At 53.9% G+C, this 20,341-nt stretch overlaps 3 protein-coding genes across 3 annotated transcripts; 1 reads left to right on the forward strand and 2 right to left on the reverse strand.

The window, feature by feature from the left end:
- Positions 1 to 5,521: 5,521 nt before the first annotated feature.
- Positions 5,522 to 6,495, reverse strand: BBK36DRAFT_1180376 (hypothetical protein; the record flags this gene model as incomplete). The annotated part of the gene is made up of 3 exons (XM_024896210.1): positions 5,522 to 5,679; positions 5,863 to 6,292; positions 6,451 to 6,495. 3 exons carry the CDS (start codon positions 6,493 to 6,495, stop codon positions 5,522 to 5,524), a joined length of 633 nt encoding a protein of 210 aa, XP_024747111.1.
- A 6,543-nt stretch (positions 6,496 to 13,038) lies between these two features.
- Positions 13,039 to 15,510, forward strand: BBK36DRAFT_1171249 (hypothetical protein; the record flags this gene model as incomplete). Its single annotated transcript, XM_024895550.1, has 2 exons — positions 13,039 to 13,299; positions 13,330 to 15,510. The coding sequence occupies 2 exons, from the start codon at positions 13,039 to 13,041 to the stop codon at positions 15,508 to 15,510; spliced, it is 2,442 nt and encodes an 813-aa protein (XP_024747112.1).
- Positions 15,511 to 16,506: 996 nt separating this feature from the next.
- BBK36DRAFT_1125035 (SPO22-domain-containing protein) lies at positions 16,507 to 19,717 on the reverse strand (the record flags this gene model as incomplete). Its single annotated transcript, XM_024891231.1, has 7 exons — positions 16,507 to 16,722; positions 16,837 to 17,012; positions 17,082 to 17,432; positions 17,550 to 17,648; positions 17,701 to 18,055; positions 18,393 to 19,094; positions 19,157 to 19,717. The coding sequence occupies 7 exons, from the start codon at positions 19,715 to 19,717 to the stop codon at positions 16,507 to 16,509; spliced, it is 2,460 nt and encodes an 819-aa protein (XP_024747113.1).
- Positions 19,718 to 20,341: the final 624 nt, after the last annotated feature.

Raw genomic sequence — 20,341 nt, forward strand, 5'->3', positions numbered from 1 at the left:
CGTCATTTCAGTTTGTTTGCTCTTTCGTTGATGTTTTGGCATGGGAACAAGAGTGGGACATCTCCCATCTTGCGGGGGAATTCGCAAAAACAGACACACGGTCTATTACTCTTCTTCCCCTTTTCTTTTTTTCTTCTTTGGAAATAAACGATACACTAGGTAGGCGAGGTCGATGAGGATAGAATTTATGATGATTTACGCTTTTCAACTACACACATATATATATATGCCTTTTGTCATTCTCCGTTCTCACAGCTTTCGTTTCCATTCTTACCGGATTTTATGCCTTTGATCGAGATGCCCTTCTACTCGAACAGTTCCGACTTCACCTCGGTTGGGGATCTTGTATGCTATTAAACCTGCTCAGGGACCTTCTTCTATATTTATAGACTTGTCTAACCCTTACTTTCGAACCTGCTGCTTCTGCCAATTAGGTCGAGGCGTGTTGGGTAGGTTCCGCCAGCAGAAACAGATCGAACATTGCATCTATCACGCCTTTTAATATCTGGATAATGGGATTTGTTGATGAACTTGAAATCTATGGTAGTATACGGACTAGATATACTTGGCCAGGCAAGAGTGCCGAACTCGTACATCCAAAGCCAAAGAATCCTTATATCACAGTTGTCAAGCAACAAAAGTATATCAGCAGCCATCCCACCTCTCTGCCCTTCGTCTTCTTCTTCCCCAGGAAAAAGTGTAACAGAAAGATTTAACGTGTCAATAGGCAGGTACCTTACCTTGCTCACCAATCTCATGTAACAGCTGAAAAAGGGATCACGACCGCTTCGTCTCCTTACATGAAAGCATGTCATTCGCAAAACCTGACAAGTCAGAGCCACAGCACTGTCTCAGCCCCGAACCAGAACACCAACGCCCGCACCCTATTCGGCACGAATGCTGCAAGCAGACTAAGTAAAAGTAAGCATGAGACAAGTCCAGTTGCCAAGATGGCCGAGAAGCCAAAAATATGAAAGACTGGTCTACCGTCCGCCATCTGCAGAACAAAGATGCCTTTCAAGCACGGTCATAGAAGAGGAAGGCCAATGTAAGGACATAAGCAGGCAGCCATGGATGAGCTATGTCAGAAGTCAGGATTCCATCCTTGTCCCCCATCTAGAAGGCAAAGGAAGGAGGTCAACAAAAGAAGCCAGTGGCGAATGAATTCGCTTGAAAAGCTCAGGGAGAGACGAAGTTGGTGTCCTCGCAAAGCAGCCGTGGCAGTGGCAATGGCATTATGAACTCTGTACGCACTTCGTACGACCAACCCCAGCGTCCGACATCCTGGCCAAAAGTTCACTGAGAACACAACGTGACTCCGGTTGACATCTGAGCGTGGCACCACGCACTGCAGAATCAGGGAAAAGGATCGAGGCACATGCTCAACGATCTCCTCAGGGGCTCGGCTCGAAGCGTGGAAGCCTAGCTCAGCCATTGCTGACAGGAATGTTGCCCGATGATCCGAGACATGCCTAGAGGAACGAGCCGACCTCGTGCGCGTCCGATTTTCGTCCCTTGGGGCCCTCGAGATCGGGTTGCCAGCCGGCTGCCCGCGCGATAAGTCGGCAGCCACTGCCGGTCTAGAATAACGGTTGACGGCCTGTTTCAGGGCTGCGCATGTCTGGCCAGGGACGACCAAGTGCGAGCACTTTGACCATGCGCCTCCGTATATGCTCCGTAGTTCCACATTCGGTCCCTTATCCGCCGCAGTCACTCTTACACCCACCAGTGTATCCTCGACATGCACAGAGCAGGCCGGGCCATGGACACAGTGAGCATGATTTCTGCAGACTTGCGTCATCTCGCTCCATGGCGCCGGGCCTGGCGGTGGGTTAAGCCGACATGGCATCGACCTTCGTCTCCGCGATTGAGAGGGGCCGCGAGATCCATACATTGCACCATGAGGCGAGACCCGCCGCCGACGTTGGAAAGGTGCTAATTAGTAATGAGAAACGGATGATGACACGAATCAGGGTCCTTGAGCACTCAAGATAAGAGGTCACGCTCAAGAGAAGATTTGGGAAACATGGTGACTCCGCAGAATGGTTCCCGGCAACCTGGACCATTTCCAGATGGACCAACTCCTCAAGACTAGCATGCCGCAAAGGAAGCTTGTTGGTCATTGCTACTCCGTAGAGGGTGGACAGACTGCAGGGAAGCAGGCCTCAGCAAAGAGAGAGAGGCTCCACACGCCATGTTCCCGCAATATGCAGCAAGCAAACAACAGCTCGCTACTCCTTCGCACACCGGCATCGTGGGGGCCACGAGCCTTAGCCGAACGTGGTTGGAAGCACCGGCTGGCTAGGTATGAAACGCATGGCGCAAGGGCACAGAGCGACGAGCAAAACTCCGCACTTGGTCGCTGTGCGAGTCCGAGCCCCGTGCCAAGTCAGGTGAAACCTGTCGTCCGCAGTCCCAACAAACGGCTGGGCCCCCGTAGATGCTCGTATGTACTTCGTATCATACATACATGCGCATGCTCAGACGGTAGCATTGTCTCGGCAAAGCCGCCGTGGGCTTCCGCCGGAGTTTGCCGCACCACTCGCCGACGATCGACGTATAGTGCCGTCCCGATCCTCTTGAGCGCCAGAGTCCAGGTCCAGGGAGACGAAGCTGGCTAGCATGGCTGCAGTCAGCAGCTTTTGGCGTCGAGGCGGACGGTCTCCCGTGTAAGACATACTCCGTACGGAAAGCACGAGACGGAAGCCTTGCCCGGAAACATCGCGACAGGCGCCTAACGCATCGGTGAGCATACGTAATTCGGACATGGGCATCTTTTCAGCCCTGAGCCGAGGACGGGATGTAGAAAGCTTGGCCTTAGAAGGCGTCCATTGCGACGTGTGGAATCGGCAAACAAGAGGTGCCCTGTCCGTCCGCACCGGGAAAGCCATGCATACATGTATCCGGCCAGTTCAGTGGTCAGCCAAGTCCGTCTTCTGTGCAGCTGCTCTGGACCTGTAACTGTGCTTGTATGTAGGTACGAAGCACTTCGGACTCGTAATGGACGGGATGTTGACCTCTTTCCATTGTCCATGCCGGTATTCGTCGTAGCCGTCGGCGCATCCTGCTGCTCGAGTGCGTGGGTATTCCTAGTAGTAGTATGTAGGTACTTGTAGGTGTGAGTGCCATCCTGCGGGTGTAATCTGTCTGTACCTTGGCACGGCTCTTGCTTAGCCACCCTCCCCCAGACATGTCAGACGACTGCAGCCCTCCAACTTCGGTTGCTACCACGGGAGCTTATGTCTTTCAGCTAGTCGAGCTGTAGGGCCCGAAAGGCGGCCACCCTCCTTTCAGCGAGCTAGCTCCTGCGACAGCCTAATTTGGGATATCTGCCGCCAAGTGATAAGACTCCAGGAAGCGTTCATCTTCGGGAAGAGCTGGCGCTCTAGCCGAGTCGCACGTGCGGCAGCAAGAGAACCCCTATCGCGAGGCAGGCCCATCGAGCCCGCACCGAGAATGCTGGAAGTGCCCTCAACCCCAGAACCGCCAGCGTCCGCGAGCCTGCGAGTCCACTTGCAGGTAGTAGCTCGTAGTAGCCGCCCGGCCTGGACCAGGGTGTCCATCAGAAGCAGGGAATCCATGAGCTTCCCCCACAGCATACCACGCCTCCGACGCTAAGAGGCATATTCCACCCCAAGTCCAACCCGTGCATCTCCCGAAGGCACGTACTCTGTACAACCAGGGAAGCAGATGTCTGGTAGTTCCGATAGAATGCCGGCATGTCTTCCCACCGCCATTGAAGCTTGCAGCCCATCGGGCCTGTACAGCCGAAGGCTGATAAGGTTGTGCGTGCAAAGCAAGTCGTCGATTCGCTTGTTGCTCTTGACTAGTACCAGCGTCGGCCCTCGTGGTATCTTTTGTATGATTCAGGCTGTGGGCTGCGACTGGCCCATCCTTCCAGGACTACTCTTGACACTGGTCGTGGCCCCGGCATTCGCTTCCGCTGCACCTTTCGCCCCAGAGGCAGCTTTGCGTGCTACGTTCCGCACAAATGCAGCTCTAGGCAGCGATGCTTGTTGCAGAATTTTGCCGCCTTGGGTCACTAACACATCGTACAAATATGTGACTAGCAACGGTTGTATGTAGTACTCGTACTAGCCAATGCAGGCCGTGTAAATCGCTCATGGCATGCACCATACATACATGTACCAACCTGCCCAGGGATCTTGGAGGGTCAGCGAAAGACGATGTGCGAGTCTTCTTCATCTGGCCGGAATGTGGGCAGGAAACACGGTACGAATGGCGCTGCAGCTCGGTCACCCCGGTTCGGCCCCAAACAAGACGCATTCAAGCAACAACTTATTCGTTCTCCATGCATGCTCGAACAGCTTTCCGGGGCGCAGCAAGGATGAGGACGACGCATACAGCAGTACTTGTATGTACCAGCAGCTAGCACCGCTGGTGCCAGCAACACGGAGCACACTCCGTGCTAGCTTGCCAGATAGCCGTGTGGCCTAATCTGACTGCTAACAGCAGAACTGGTGACTTGTTCAGGTGCGGTTAAACCTGTCCCAACTGCGTGGCAAGCACGGACAAGTCACCACAGATTCTTCATTGTCCCAGGGTCATGACGACTACCTCAGCCACCTGAACACTGGTGGCCGGCGCTGCAAGTGACAGTTCCATCCTCGCCTTGACGATCTTCTTCTCTGTGAATTCCTGGGGTCAGCTCCGCTCTGAACCGGGCTAGAGGAAAAGCAGAAAGCATGAGCTTTCGAGCAGCTTGTTTCTAACGTAGAACTGGCAAGGCTGGTGTCCTTTTCGAATGACTGCATACACTTTCTGATAGATGATCAATATTAGTATTATACTACCAGGTGAGAAGCTGGCAATGAGATATACTTACTACTAGTAGCATTTCTCAAGCAGGAGAGGAATTCGAGGGCCACACTTTTGGTGAGGGGCAATGTGATTTCTGTGTCTGCTACCTCCGTAGCTCTTATGAGGATGAAGAACCTGAGACGGACGGTGTCAAGTTGTTCGAAAGCAAAGCTGCCCGAGCGGAAACCAATGTTGTGCTGGGCTGACCAGTAGCGAGTGACGGGATAGTAGCAATGGCGATTTCCCCCCTCGCAATGCTTCGTACTATTCAAGCATCTTACAAGGAGGAAACTATGCCGATTAGCGACATTCTTGCATGTAGAACATCCGGCTCGTATGCGCGCTATTCGACGATGATTGAATGGCGGTATCGTCTGTTCACCCACTGATGCAGCCTTGAGCACGGGAGTTTAGGAAGTCAACAGGTCTAGCACATACGAGTATGGAGGCAAACTCTTTGTCTGGTGTCCGGCTTCCTTGGTTGTCCTAGCACGGGGTAGGACTCGATCAGCTTCTGGTGGGGTGGTCTAAGACGGCCATGTCTTGTTCTCCGGAGGGAGCCGACTCGCAATGCAGATCCAGACGCCTGGACGTTCGGATGCCCACGGACGAAATTGTGATGCCGATCTCTCAGACGCCTCGTACTACTAACGGTACGCGTTCGTATACTGTACGGAGGACGGAGGAGAGTTACTGCCGCTCACGATGGGCTGACCGCCCCGTAATGCAGCGAGCATTTGCTTCCCATCCGGCCATCGATATCATCTCGCAGGAAGACGCTAGTATCGACCCAGGTGCCCGCTGGGCATCCACGGAAGGCATTGGTAGGCTGGCAGTCGGCCATCATGAACGGCAACACTGCTGAGCCAAAAGTATCGGCCAGCCGCCATGCATCCTGTACGCTTGTTGGTCAGTGACCATGGCGGAATGGTGAGGAAACAGGTGGTGAACCAGGGTCCATATCCCCAGGGACTCAGGGAGTTGGAGGCGATAGTACTCGTACTAACAGACGGGCGGCGACGTGATGTATCACAGACAGACAGGGCACTTCGTGGTACGAGTCGAAGCGAAAGATTCTGGAAGCAAAAGCCATCTTTCCACCCGAGGGCACCTTGCAGCCAGCCTTCAGCCGCAAGGCCGCAAGGCCGGCGTTTCGAGTCGACAAAAGAGATGCTGTGCCAGTGGTGGGGCGAGACACCAGCGCTTGAGTCTTCCGTCTCGGCTCTGTACTTTGCCCTTGTTCGAGGGCCAAATCATGGCCCCCATCTTGCTCATCCACAGGGACCCAGTGCTCAGACGGAGAACTTTGTAACCCACCGACAGGATCTCCCACAAGGCACAGACCAACATAACCCATCGTCACCTCTGGTACGAAGTCCGGAGTAGACGAGTAGTTGTATAGCAGGTACTCGTAGCTCTCCAGTCTGTAACCTGGTGCTCCGTGAATGGTAACCAAGCCTGCCTGTTTCGCCTGTCGTCCACAGGGCATTACTGATTACATCTTATATTTTAGTGACTGTCTTTGACGACGAGTAATGTATCTGGCGTGAAGGGACATCGGATATCCTCTGCATTGTGGGTGCGTTTCTAAAAACCCCGAGTCCACGGGCTGCCGGCCGACGAACTCACAACATTTGCTGCTTGGCTTGATAACAGTAGCGGGGAGACCGCCATGTCGCCGCGGCTTCCTGATTCGTGGGCAAAAGTTTTCAAGATGCCGGGGAATTACCCAGAAGGGTCGGCCAGGGAAGATGGAGATACGAATTGGTTGATGTCGAACCCTGGACTCGGTGATTCGCCTGCAGCTGCGCAGATCACTACTGGCATCGTTGTGAACGCATCATGTATGTACTCTGATGTACAAGCGCAGTGCTAGTGCTTTGGTGGGAGTACTTGTGGTTCGTCGTAGCGCTCGAATGTGGTCGTTAGCGGATGTGAGCCGTCCATTTGCGACGCTGACCTGCGGCTTTTTCTTTGGCGAGATAACAAGAGAGCATCCATCTGATTACTTGGATGCTCTCGTAGGATTTGAGACAGGCGGAGAGCCCGTCTTTGTTGGTGGTTGCCGGCAGATCCCTGGCAGATTATCCAGGCAGGACCACCGCAATCACGACACAGCGTGATTGCCTCTTGCCTGACCGAAACGTGGTGAGGCGGCGCCTTCCTCAACGTGTGTTCCTGCCATCCCCGCAATATATTACACGGCACCTTCCAAGGTAAGGTACTTGTTCAAAGTACTACTAGGTACTTCCACCACATTCATTGTCCGTATCGGCAGCAGGAGCTCGCAAGAGCGGAAGGAGCCCTCTCGGAGGACGGGTAGGCACGATCTGGAGCGGGATGACGTTTGCTCAACGGCGGCCCCTTCCTTACCTTTTGCTGAGAACTCCAAGGTTCCTGCCCTCGCAACTTCGCTCCCCATGCAATGCGATGGGAATGCCGGCACAGAGAAAATTACTACTCCAAGCTGCAAACTGCTTCGTACCTTCGATACCTGGGCATCTTCCTCATCGTCACACCAAACCCCTTGAAGCCTTGTTCGACTCCATCGTCTCTATCACACCGACTTATTCTCCTAAAATTGACAGGTACGGGGTACTCACGCAGTGAGCACTCGTATGTGAGCTTCGGGGAATCATACGAGTTGTCGTCGTGGTCCAAACGCGTTTCAGGAGCCACGGTGAAGGTGCTTGTACGAACTGCTCGCTTGGAAATCGAATTTCGTTGCAGATGAATAACAGGGGATCTTGCTAGGTTCTCGATGCAGCCACCCTTGGTTCCGTCTCGTTTGTTGCTCACCGGGACTGCTAGATGGCCCCGACTTATTATGCCGCGTGGTTGATTTGACAGGCTGGATTTTGATCAGTTGTCATATCTGACTGGCACCTTACTCGGCGCTGTTACCCAGCTGCGACGTCGAATCCATTTTCGCGGCCGCTTTGACGTCCCTGGATTGCCCTTGTGGACACGGAGGTTGTGTTCCAATTACGATACTACCACCAGCACTACTCCGTACGGAGTGCGGAGTGCGCAGTATTACGAGCAGCATCATCATCATCATCACAGCCGCCAGACACCCCCGATGGGCACTGTGTCACTTGCAGCAACGACACGGAGTACGCATCATGAGAACCCACTACCACTACGACTCTATGTACCAAGGCGCCCCCTTGGTGCAACATGCAGAGCGGCCTGGACGGAGTACTCCATACGGAGTAGTCCGAGCGGATATATGCGAGCTAATTACAACTCGTCCTCAGTGCGCACACTCGCACCGCACTGAGGAGCGTACCGCGGTTTCGGGCTCGCAGCCAGAAGCCTTCGGTCAATCATCAACCCGCCTGTTCTTTCCATGCAACGCTTCGCACAGCACCCCGAGCATTGACGCTATACGCGTACTACTGGAAGGAAAAGACCCTTCCAACTCAAATCTTCCCAGGAGTGTGATTCAAAGTCATCATGCTCACTGACTTATGAAGCGTCTCCCGCCCAAGAGCACGCATTGTGTTGCTGTTCTCGGCCTTCGGAGAAGAGCCAAACGAATGCGCTGGATCAGTATTGGTGCTGGCAGTGTATTCCATGCTCGTAACCTTTTTCTCTCTGCCCTCGTCGCTTCCAAATCTCCATGTTGTGGCTCCTTCGTTAGTCTTGGCTGGGCCTAATCGCCACAAAGCCGGCTCTCACAGGCACTCCGTTGCTGTTGTACAGAGGCACGTTTACGAGCATGATACGAAGTCCTGTAAAGAACGAACCTTGCGCCACGAAAAGGTGCGAGTCTCGTGCAGTTTCCCGGATACTCCCGATCTCTCGCCGTGCTAGAACTTGCACCACACGTTGTTTGGGTCATGTTTGCCCGTGTGTTCTGTTGAACATTGCCGCAGAGCCGCCATAAGCAGCTGAGTGATTGCTGGGGTGCGATTCGAAATTGGTCGGTTCACCAAGACCCGGCACCCGGTACTCACCTCACAGCATGGCGTCTCGGGCTCTACTCCAGAGTTACACAGCATGCCATGCCGAAGGTCATGAAACCAATCTGCAGCCGCTCGATGCGGGGTTGTCCACAACGGCCTCTGCCATCTCTTCCACCCTATTGGTCGCGCTGAGGGTATCGAGATTGGCAGGCTGGCTACTCACTTGCGTGGGCAGTAGGGGGAAAGGAAAGGAAATGGCCCTTCCTTACTCGGCGCTTGAGGGAGACGCAGAAGCACGAGAGTGCAAGTGAGGACCAGAAGACGACTAGTACCACGATACCAGATGGACAACGGAAAGCTGCGAGTGCTGCGAAGTACGTATTCGGAAGGCTGCTTCATCAAGATCCCGACAGCCGGAGCTCACCCCTGTTCATCTTTCCGCATGTGTGAGGACGATAAAGCCCGGAGGAATGGAGACTGGCTTCTTAGTGCGGATGATAGGTAGTACGGAGTATTTTCAACATTACTCGTATTACAGCCGGCGGCTCCCTCGGCTCCAAACCGAATGTTGAACTCCACAAGATGAAGCAATGGCTCCAGAGACTCGTCACCTCTCGGCGCCCTCTGCGGATACAGCCGTGCCATTGGCGCCCACGCGCGGTGTGGCATCTACAATTTGTTTCAGCCAACCAGCTTCTGCCGGGACACGCACAAGCTTTAGAGCTTGGCATGGCTTGTTCCAGACGGGGTTGCCCCATCCTGCTCCAACGGCAAGAGACAGGGCTGTTCTATTCGCCTGCGTCACCCCATGAGCACCGGCCCTACGATCTTCTCTTCTGGCTTGCTTGCTTCCTACTGCTACCCTATCGTTCCCCTTGGGATCCTAACCGGCGGTTCGGGGAACGCCCTCGAATCGGCCAAGTGTCGAATCTTCCACCATCTGCTGGCGGCAAATCGTGGAGTGCAAGCCGGCGTGGTGATGACCTGGTCGCTTCTGACGCCACGCGCCTGATGGTTAGAGCCAGTGAGTAGTGCAAATGCAAGCCTAATTTCATGCGAGGACCCCGACTTTCGTCGTCCTTTCTGAAAAGGCGAGCTCCTCACGGCTAGCACAGAGCCACACAGTGTGGTTTCCCATCCGATTTAACCAGGCGAGGATGGCTTGCTGTGGATGCAATTTGCAGTTGTGTGAAGTACGACTACAGGACCTTCGTACCTGTACGAATACTTTGGACATGCTGCCTTCCAAGTTTGCATTACTACTCGCCCCGGCTCGAGCCTTGACAGGGGAGCATCTCGTCTCTCTCGGAAGTGCTTGTTCAGGGCCTTGGAGTGTATGCGTGAGGGCTCGTGGCAGCTCACCACGATGGACGAGTACGTCTTTGATGCTTTGCGGGGTTGCAAACGGCTAGTACGAGCATCGCCTCCGACACTCGTCATGCGGGCACTGTCTTCTTGTGCCCAATGTTCCAGAACAAGCTGCAGACACGCCAAAGCCTGACTAGAGCAATCTGTTTCCACATTCTCTATGGTGATTTCATGGCACCGTCGATACCTATGACACTGGGAGATGAATGAGTTGAGCATGAATCGTGTCACCAGGACAATCCATGACAGCTATGATTGGCGCTGTTTTCCCAAGTTTATGACTGCAACTTGGCACCTACCTCATGCTGCTTTGTGGTGGTCAGGAGGTGAAACTGAGAACCCAACATGGCCATTATTATCTGAGGGCCATATGCGAAGTACGAACCAGTCTGCGAGCAGATATCAGATTTTCTGGGAGGGGGATTCGGGCCACGCGGCATGCATGCGACATGATTGCCCACCGAACAAGCCTCTCCTGCACAGTGTCTAGGCAAGCGTGTGTGGATATGCGGTGTGCCCCGTCCCAGACACAGAGCAGTAGCCGGATGCTACTAGTGCCGCCATGCTCCCAAGAGCAAATCTTGTCTGGAGACGAGGGTAGCCAGTCGGCATCGAAAAGAGAAATGGCTAAAAAGCTTACCATCCCCTGTCTACGGAGCACTGGTGCACATCATGTCCCGAATTAGGCGGCTTCGGCCCCAGAGGGAGCCACATGCCGTATGAGGCTTGGCAGGATTGGGGCTTCTATTATTCGCTTGATGGCCTGCGGAGCGCATCTTCTGAACGGGTGTGATGCGTGGTACTTCGTATGGAGTAGTGCTACACGCAGGTGTCGTCGTGTGTGGTTGATGGATTTCACTTGGGCACCGCAGTATTATATTGCAGGACACAACCACTATCGTCCGGAGTGATATGAGTAGTTCGTCGGATCGGACTCGCCGCTTGCCAGTGATGCCTGGAAATCGTTATACGGTACAGACTCGGTTCGCCTACCACCTCCCTGGGTAGCGGGGGTTCAGGGTTGCCTTGGACCTCTCAAGGTATTGAATCCAGCCCAGAGGTTATGAGTGAGCAAGCCGTGTCTTATTTATCAATGCTCCTCATCTCCTGCTACATCTCATTTTACCTTTTTGCTGTTTTGCCGAGCAGAGCTCACTTGCTGCGAGGGGATCAGGTAGTAGGGCTACGTTGTGTTGATGCAGCAAGCCAGCCTTTGTGCTATTGTACCGGATGCTCACTGGTGATTCGAAGTGCTGACCACTTGTTGCAATCCATCACTTCCAGGTACTTGGATTTCCAGTCCAGGCCGCATCAACATCACGACGAAGAGAAGACCATGTTTCAAGGACAGAGCAGATGCCAGGCAGAGAGCGGTGATTCTCGGTACAAGCACGAAGACTGGTGGTTCGCGGCGCGGCATGACATATGACCTGGGAGCGACCCGGCAGCAGGCCCGATTGATCACGACCGGGGGGGCTGCCGTCCCTGGAGTCAATGCGAGGCTCGTCCGTTGCGACTGTAGCAGCTAGCCGGTACCACATACTACTACCTAGTAGTGCTGCCCCAGCTGCTGCTCGAAACACAGTCAATTAGCGGGCTGTGGTTGATCTCGTCTTGCCCTAGCCAGTTGATGCCAGGCCAGGCAAAGGGTGTGGCCTTACCAGCCCCACGTCTGCCAATCCAGATATATTTCCGAATCTGATTGAATGGGCGGAGAGCGACGGCGGATGACGGATGAGCACATTGACTGCTTGTACAGAGCACATGGCTGCCGTCGCCCGCTCGGGGCCGATATCAGCCATCCTACAAGTATACCTTACCTGGCCTCCTTGACACCCCTCCTCCACCTTGCCTTGTCTTGTCTTGCGGCTGCTGCTCCTACTTGTACTTGCCTTGCCCGTCCATACCAGCCCCGAGCCAGACCTGATCTGACCTGCTTTCCTCTTCCCCTCGTTGCGTGCGGCATTGCTTGCATCTCGGCAATCACAGCCACGGTCGCAGTCGCAGTCGCAGTCGAGTCGCAGTCGCCAGTCGCAGTCACAGACTCGGGCTTTCTTTCTTTTGGCTCGCCAGCAGCAACGGCCAGACTGCAGACCCGTCTCGTCTCGTCTCGCCTTGCCTTGCCTTGCCCTGCCTCGTCTCGCCTCGTCTGGTGTCCGTCGCCCGCCCAGCGCACTCCAGCAGACGGCGCGCCGCTTCCTGGACTTGAGCGCTCGGCTCAGGACCGCCTGTTTCACCTGCTCAAAGCGCAGACCGCGTCATCGCCATCGTGACCCCCAATTGGCACATGCCAGATGCCGGCTTGCGATCCTAGCGACGAACAGCGTCACGTACCGGGAGACGAAACCGGAGGGCTGCCGTGGGTTTTCCGAGCTGGCCATCTCAACTACGGCACCGCAACTGAACCTGGATATAGATTTGCTTCGGCGCTCCCGTACCACGACACGACACGAGACCAGGCCTGACCAAGCCGCAGTGCTCGTGCACATCTGCTCATAGCGCAGGCGTTGTTGGCTTTTTTTGCACAAAAGTAAACTGCTCGTTCTTTGGCTAGCCCGTCTGCTTCTCATCCTTCCCCCTTCGTTCCCCGCCAGCCTCTCCATCTCCTCCTCCTCCCCTCTCTCTGGAGATCCATCCCACAAAGCCCCCCACCCCTTCCTTTGCAGAGATACAGCTCGGCGCAGCCGGTAGAGCAGTTCCTCTGGATCTCGGAAGGCGTCCAACGTTGGCGTAATACAGATTCCTCTTGAGGCGCGGCACACACCCCAAAGCCGCGAGCCTTTTCCCGTTGGTGCCGAGACTCCGATCGGTTGGGTCGCTCAACTGCCTACCTAACACAGCACCAGCTTGACTCTGCATCGGTGAATCGACGACGACGCATCGGCTGAGCGCGCTGCGAGCTGGCGATTATTGTACTTGGCCCAGATACGCAGCAACCATGGCAGAAACGTCGCACAACCCGTATCCGCGATCCCCCAATCCCTCCACCAGGTCTTACGACTCGTCATCTGTCTCGTCCGCAACGTCGCCACGACCTCCGTCGCGATACCTTGGAACCATGCTGAATGCGGCGGCAAGACCAAACCCGTCAGTCGGCATGACTCCTTTGCCCCCCGTGAACCAGGGCTTCCCGCCTTATACGTCCATGGCACCAACGTCCATCATGGGCCGCGAGTCTGTCGCTTCCACCGACTCTCTGGTGAGCAGCCAAGGCCCCGGGAGCTCTCAGCTGTCGGGAACTCCCGGCGCCCAAGGACAGAAGAGGGCCTACCGCCAAAGGCGGAAAGACCCCAGCTGCGACGCGTGCCGGGAGAGGAAGGTCAAGTGCGATGCCACGGAGACGACGAGCTGCTCCGAATGCTCTAGCCGAAACGTCAAGTGCCAGTTCACCAAGGAAACCAATCGGAGGATGTCTTCCATCAAGCAGGTGCAGGATCTGGAGAAGCAGATCGAAAAGGTCAAGCGGGACAACAGCAACCTGCGCCGAATGCTCCAGGAGAAGGGCGGCGCCATGGACATAGATGTCGAGCCCAGAGACCGGCCGTCGTCTCACCTACCGCCCCCTATCGAGGCCGAGAGCAGACCGCGCAAGAGGCAGCAACCGGTCCCCAACCTCGTGCTGGCAAGGACAAACCTCCGAAATATCTCAAAGGGCGTTTTCAAGCCTCCGGCGCAGTACCGGCCGCCAGCACCGGCCGTCTTTGACACGCCCGCCCCCGAGCTGCCCCCCCGTCATGTGGCTGATCAGTTACTCAACACTTATTATACTTCCGCGCACACAATGTTTCCCATCATTCACTTACCGACATTCAAGTCCATGGTTGAGGATTTGTACCGGACAAGCCAGCCCCGCCTTCCGCCGGCGTTCTTGTGCCTGTTCTTCGCCGTATTGGCAACCGGCAGCTTGTTTACTGTCGAAATCCCAGCCACCGCCGCCAGCTATTTCCGACCAGCTGAGTTTTTGGATTCGGCGCGGAAAGCCATGGATCCTTGGTGTAACCACCACACTCTCGACGACGCAAGGGCTTTGGTTCTCATCACCATCTGTCTGAACGAGATGAACCTGAAGTCAGCCGCATGGAACTGGCTGGGAAATGCTGTGCGTGTTGGACAAGACCTGGGCCTCTACATCGACACCGAGACCTGGCCCGTCATCGAGGGCGAAATGCGCCGCCGGACCTGGTGGGCCATCTATATTCTTGACAGGGTCATGGCCACCGAGATGGGCCACCCGTTCCTCATTGACGATGCTGATTGCAGTGTTGCGCTGCCTGCGGCGGTGGACGACCAGTATATTCGAGACGACGGGATGAGAGTCCCTGGCGGAGCCGAGCCGCTGACTCACTCCCTCTTGGCTGTCATTCATGTCGTCAGGTCTTATACGTCCATTATGAAGACGATGGAGGCGACCACGATACCGCCAGCGCAGCTCACAAACTTTGATAGCCACTTCAAGAAGTGCCTTCACACCTTCCCTCCGGCCTGTGATCCCTTGAGCACTGTGGCTTTGGCGCCTCACTTCCTGGCGCCTCTGACGTACCTATTCCATGCGCGACTGCTTCTTCACCGCCATAACCTGAACCCCAGCTGTGACGGGGAAACGCGGCTACGCGCCATTGACAGCTGTATGCACATTGCCATGGAGACGGCCTCGTTGCTGAACCGGACAGACTCCCCAGCTGACGGTGCAACTTCTCTATTAACGGCCCATATCTTCCGCTCCGCTCTATTCCTCCTGTTCACCGAGAATTGGGATTACGCCATCACCTGCATCCGAGCTCTGGCGGCTATAGATGCCAGACGCGACATAGCTACTGCCTGCGGGAGATATCTCTCCTTCTTCACTTCTACTTTGAGTGTCAAACGAGCCGAATACGCAAGTCGCCTGGCAAGAACAACGTCGCCCCATGCTTTTTCAGCTCCGCAGTCACTGATGAATTCGACGTTGATGTTTTCGTTGGCTAGAGATGAGGAGCTTTTGGCGTACGTCTCTTCCGACCTCCATGCCTCGCCATCGAGATCCTGGGTCTGGAATGAAGGCCACGATCGTGATTATCTGTCCCCCAAGGCCGATGCTCCCGTTCCTTCTGGTGGACTCGGGCATGCGCTCTTCAGCGCAGCGATGAGAACCGGCCTGAGCGACGAGGAGCGCAGAGAATGGGGTGGGTGGCCTCAGCTGGAAGCAGCAGTTCGAGGGCTTGCAACGAGTCATGCCACCAGCAACTGGACAACTCTCCCTCCGCCTCAGGTGAAGCGGGAATCACCGACTCCGGGCATGCCGAGCATTCAGCGACTCTCGGATGCGCCTCGTTACACGTCAGAAGTTCCCAAGTACGGCAATGAAGCGTCGCGACCTGCTGCGGCTAGTCCCGCTGGTAGAGATAGACTGAGCATTGCGAATATCATATAACGATGACGACGACGACGACGAAGAAGAAGATAGAGGGTGATTCGGAGACTCGGAACTGATACACGAATTCTGAGATGACATGACGCGAGGGTCCCTCCACCCTCTCTTTCTTTTGCTACTTTCATCGCTTTTTTCTGTTTTCTTGATTTTTCCCTCAACTCCTCGGCTGAAGAGGACAGGGCCTTAATGACTTGTTTCCTCTTGCAAATTGATTTGCTCTTCTTTTTTATTCTTCGTTTTTTGGATTAGGAACAAAAAAAGTGGTCGAACGACGGCATTTTGATACCAAGCGCACTCTCGCAACATACCCCATGGTTTTTGTCCTTGATTGATCTGACATTTGCACACGGTTCACGGAGGAAGAAGTTATATACCATGTTCTCTTATTTCCTAGCACTTTCTGTTATTCATGCCTGTCGATTATGGACGCAAGAGTAGGAGATACCACCGGAGCCATTTCTTTGCTTTTCTTTTTTTCCCCGTTTCCCTCGTTTTGTGATACTCATGTCTCTTTTCTCTTCTCTCCGCTTAATCAATTACTTAATACCTACGGTCGGATGTTTTCATTCATGTGATGTCGTGTTTTTTTTGGGGATGGCGGGCTATGCGAGTTCTGTTAAAGGCTATCTGGAGGTTTGTGACGATATGATTCATGTCTATAGATTCGACGCTCGGTCTCTTTGCTTTAGCCAGATAATGTCAACTCCTGCCCCTTTTGCAATTCTTGACTCGATTTCTTTCCCTTCCATTTGTCCATTTGTGAAGCAGCCATCACTTCGTTTTGAACGTGAACATAGGGGGTAGACTATACGGTTGACGGAATGACACGCAACATGAGATTATAGAATAACTCCATTGCCCCTATATCGTGAGCATTGCCCCTATATCGTGAGGTATCATGACGCTCACTGCTTACAGCAACCCTTATTTATTTACATAACTTCAAAAGGGGGAAAAAAGCAATGCAAATCGCCACACTTTTCATCAACCAACATCTCACGCCTTCAACCCATCAAACTGAAGCTTTGCAAACTTGTCCTGCAGGGTATCCCTCAACAGCCCCCCATCACCGACATACTCGGCCAAGTGCATCGCCTTGAGAGCCCAGCGGTGGCACGGCTCTTCCTCTCCGCGGGCGTAGTAGTCAATGGCGTGGTTGAAGGTCGTGGCCACAAGCCACTCCAGTTCGGCAGAAGGCAGTTGAGTCCCAGTCTGTTTTTCCATACACACAGGATGTTAGCACGTGCTCTCTCCTTTGCAGAAAGGTTCAACGTGAGGCATCATATATGGGTAGCAAAAAGGGGGAAAGGGGGTTGGGGAGCTTACTTCGTTGCCCTCGCGGGCTATCTGTATCGCTTGGTCGACAAGCTGAAGAGCGCAAGTATCGTCCAGTCCCAGAATCGCCTGAAACATGCACCGGATGTACTTTGCAAGCTTTTCGTAGTCAAACTGCTTCAGCTCATACATTTCGTTGATGATGAGGCGCATGGTCGAGAAGAGCGCTGGAATGTAAACATCAGTGTCCATATCTTTCAAGGACATTAGGAGCATGGCTACTTCGGAGCGCCCACCTTTACCTGGAGCTCTGCTTCTCAGCATGCAGTCCCCCATTGCTTTATACATGCCCTCGTCACGGCACATCTTGGTCTTGCGCACAATCTCGTTCAATCCGTCCCAAATTTTGAGCACAGTGGCAGCCTCAAAGTCAAACACGAACAATGTTGACAGTTTGGCGATTAGATCCGCTCGTATGTTTTCATCTTGAATGCCATCCGAAGTCTTCTCGAGGGTTGCGTCAAAGTCCTTGACGTGATGTCTTGCTTCGAGGTAGTACTGCAGCTGCTCTTCTACTCTGTCCTCTGTGCGCGCGAGCGAGACCAGTGCTGCAGCAATGACAAAATGGCAGCGTAGAGCCATCAGGGCTATCTCAATGGACTCGGATAAAGGCAGATCCTTTGGATAACATGCCGAAAAAGCAAGGGACGTTTGGAAGATGCGTATGATGTGAGGGAGCTCCCATGTGTCGCATTTAGAAACACCCATGTTGTATGCGTTCTTTCGAAACCAATGCAATTCGGAAATTGTGAAGAGAATGTTCCCATCATCGTCTTTGGGTTCTTGATTTGCTCGCTCAGCGGCTACATCATAGCAGTCAGCAGTCATCCCGTGCATCAACTCGGAGGCACGCACCTTTCTCAAATAGTTTACATATGTCGTCGGCATATGTAATGCTTTGAGACCCAGCATCAGCACTACCCTCTTCCTCAATTTTATGTATGAGGCGTATCGAGCACCGCAGTATTGACGTCAAGTTGCTGGGGCTCACTTGTTCAGACTTCCAGCTGTCGATGATGGCTTGTAGAGCTGCCAGAGTACACAGCTTATCGCCCACTTGCTGTGCTTCTCTGATGCAGGCGTATAGCACATCGCGGCCCTGTGAACTGTCCGAGAGCTTACTGAGATGCTTGATGCTCTCGCAACCAAGGTCGTGATCCCAGTCAACTAAAGATACTTTGAACGTCAAGTACCTAGTGAGAATATGGTCCTTGGCGGTATCAGGCATGGAATGAAAAACTCTTCGAGCCTTTTCGGTGTCATTGATGCCCAGAGCACAGATGATGAGCTTTCTGAGAAACTTGCCATGGTTGGCCTCACCACTATTGGAAAATATCCTGTGTAGGGCAGTCAGGCACCATTCCTCTGCCACCCCGTAGAATTTTCCCGGCATGGAGAGTATCGAGTCTACATGGTTCCATATGACCTTCTGTCCAATCAGCAAAGGTACGAAGTCTCTTGATCCAAAGATTCCCGTCGCTTCAGCTTACCGAGTGAGCTGCAACAGCAATATCTGACGCCAGGGGGTCGGAAAGGCCATCGTAAACTCTGTCCAAAAGATTATGAAGATCCGTCAAAGGTTCAATCTCATCTGCGTCGTAAATCAAATCCGCGGTACCAGTGGTGACCATCCAAAGTCTCCTAACAACAACCTTCCCAATCCATTCGCTCTTCTTTGATGAGACAACGTGTTGTAGTAAAAGTTCGTCCAGTAATCCGCGGGCCAGCCGCGGGCTCCTCTCTCCCAGGCTTCTAATGTGATGCAACAGGAAGTAGAAGGAGGCATCAGAGTAGTCAAACGAGCGAACCATGCGGTGTAGTATGCTGGAATAGGCGTCCACGTCAAAAGCCTCTCCTGGTGCCCACTGTAATAGCTCAAGACGCCAGTGCAGCACGAGGGGCTTGTCTCCAATCTCAGACTCGATGTATTCGACCAGGTCCTGGGCCTCTTGGACGCAAACATGAGAGCCAACATCCAGAAGCCCACGCACAAGTCCTTGACAGATGGCGAGTCGTAATTCAAGTCCCTTTGCTGAGAGCTGATCAAGCGCTTGATGATTGATGATGTCGTAGGCCCGCTTGAGCCACTTTACCGCCATGCCATGGTCCCCCTTGGACGCAAGATCGAACCCAATGTGTTGCAGCGTGTCAGCTATAATCTCAGCAGAGATTGAATCCAGATTTGGCCGAAGGGCATCGATCTTGCCAAACATGTGCTCCGCAACATCAAGCCTGTCCTCTTTCCATGACTCTCCAACTTGTCAGGACAACGTTTATCACTGTATTACTGAGCCTGCGGACGGCAACTCACCAGTGCTGTTCTCATCGCCAAGTACTCAGCGTCAAGCCTCGTCCGTTCCTTTTGAGCCCGGAGATCCGAAGTGCCAGGGGGCACCGCCTTCAGTCTCTCCATCAACTCCGCAGCCTTTTGTAAGGCCGTCCTCGCCGAATCCAAGTCGGCATCCCTCACACAAAGCTTGCCGAGCGCCAAGGCCATATTCATCAAGTACATAGCCTCAGTCCCCTCATCCTCCTTAGCTCTGCCCGCACTCCGACCATGCTCCAGCATGTAAAAGGCGAGCGACCTTGCTTTGACGAGCAATCTGCTCTTCTGTATCGGCCCAGACGCGTCTAATTCTCTCCTCAGCCTGATACAGAGATTCCACAGGTCTCGTCCTTGTCGCTCGACTTGCTTGGCCAGTTTCTGCGGCAAGGGACCTGTCGAGCCCGACTGTGCTGCATTGTGAATGAGCTGGATATGGTGGCTTGTGTCTGCGAGGAGCAGATCGATGGTTTGGGCGTCGAGAGCATCGGACAGCTTTGACTGAAGCATGGCTGCAAATTCTGCATCAACGACGATGTTAGAGAACATATTGAGGCCCATACTAGGAGGGAGATTGGATCAGGTATATTAGATACCGATGAACGACCGGGCTTTTCTGATCCTGCCAGCGGAGGCAAGATCCTCGGGAGCCATTGCGACCGGATTGACGAGTGGCAACGACGAGATGAATCGATCACGGCGGGTAGCAGAAACTCGCACGACGGGATGAGGCGAATGTAAGAGACAAAGGCTTTCGTGAGAGATGCTGCCATCGAGCTCAGAGATGAAGGAGGAAGAAAAAGGAGGAAACGAAATCTGACTGTTCCTCATGGAAGAGGCCACTACGGGAGTCTGCCGCACCTTCCCTACCTACCAATCTCATTACCTCGAGGCACCAAGAAGGTACCAGGTACCAGGTACCAGATGCTGCTCCTACAAGTTGAGCCTCAGGCAAATACTTTCCAAATAGACCATCTCGATCAGAGCATTTCCTCACACACCAGACGTGGGAACGCTTGTCCAGCTGAGATACCATCGTGTGCCTTGGTTTGGTATTGTACCTGACAACTCTAGCGAAGAACAAGAAGGAGCATGAATAAAGCCACTTCACGGCGATACCGAGACAACGAGACGAAGCAAGACGGAGAAGAGCAAGAAAGGGAGAAACTCGAC

Source organism: Trichoderma citrinoviride, assembly GCF_003025115.1.
Source record: "Trichoderma citrinoviride strain TUCIM 6016 unplaced genomic scaffold BBK36scaffold_12, whole genome shotgun sequence".
Classification (NCBI taxonomy): Eukaryota; Fungi; Ascomycota; class Sordariomycetes; order Hypocreales; family Hypocreaceae; genus Trichoderma; species Trichoderma citrinoviride.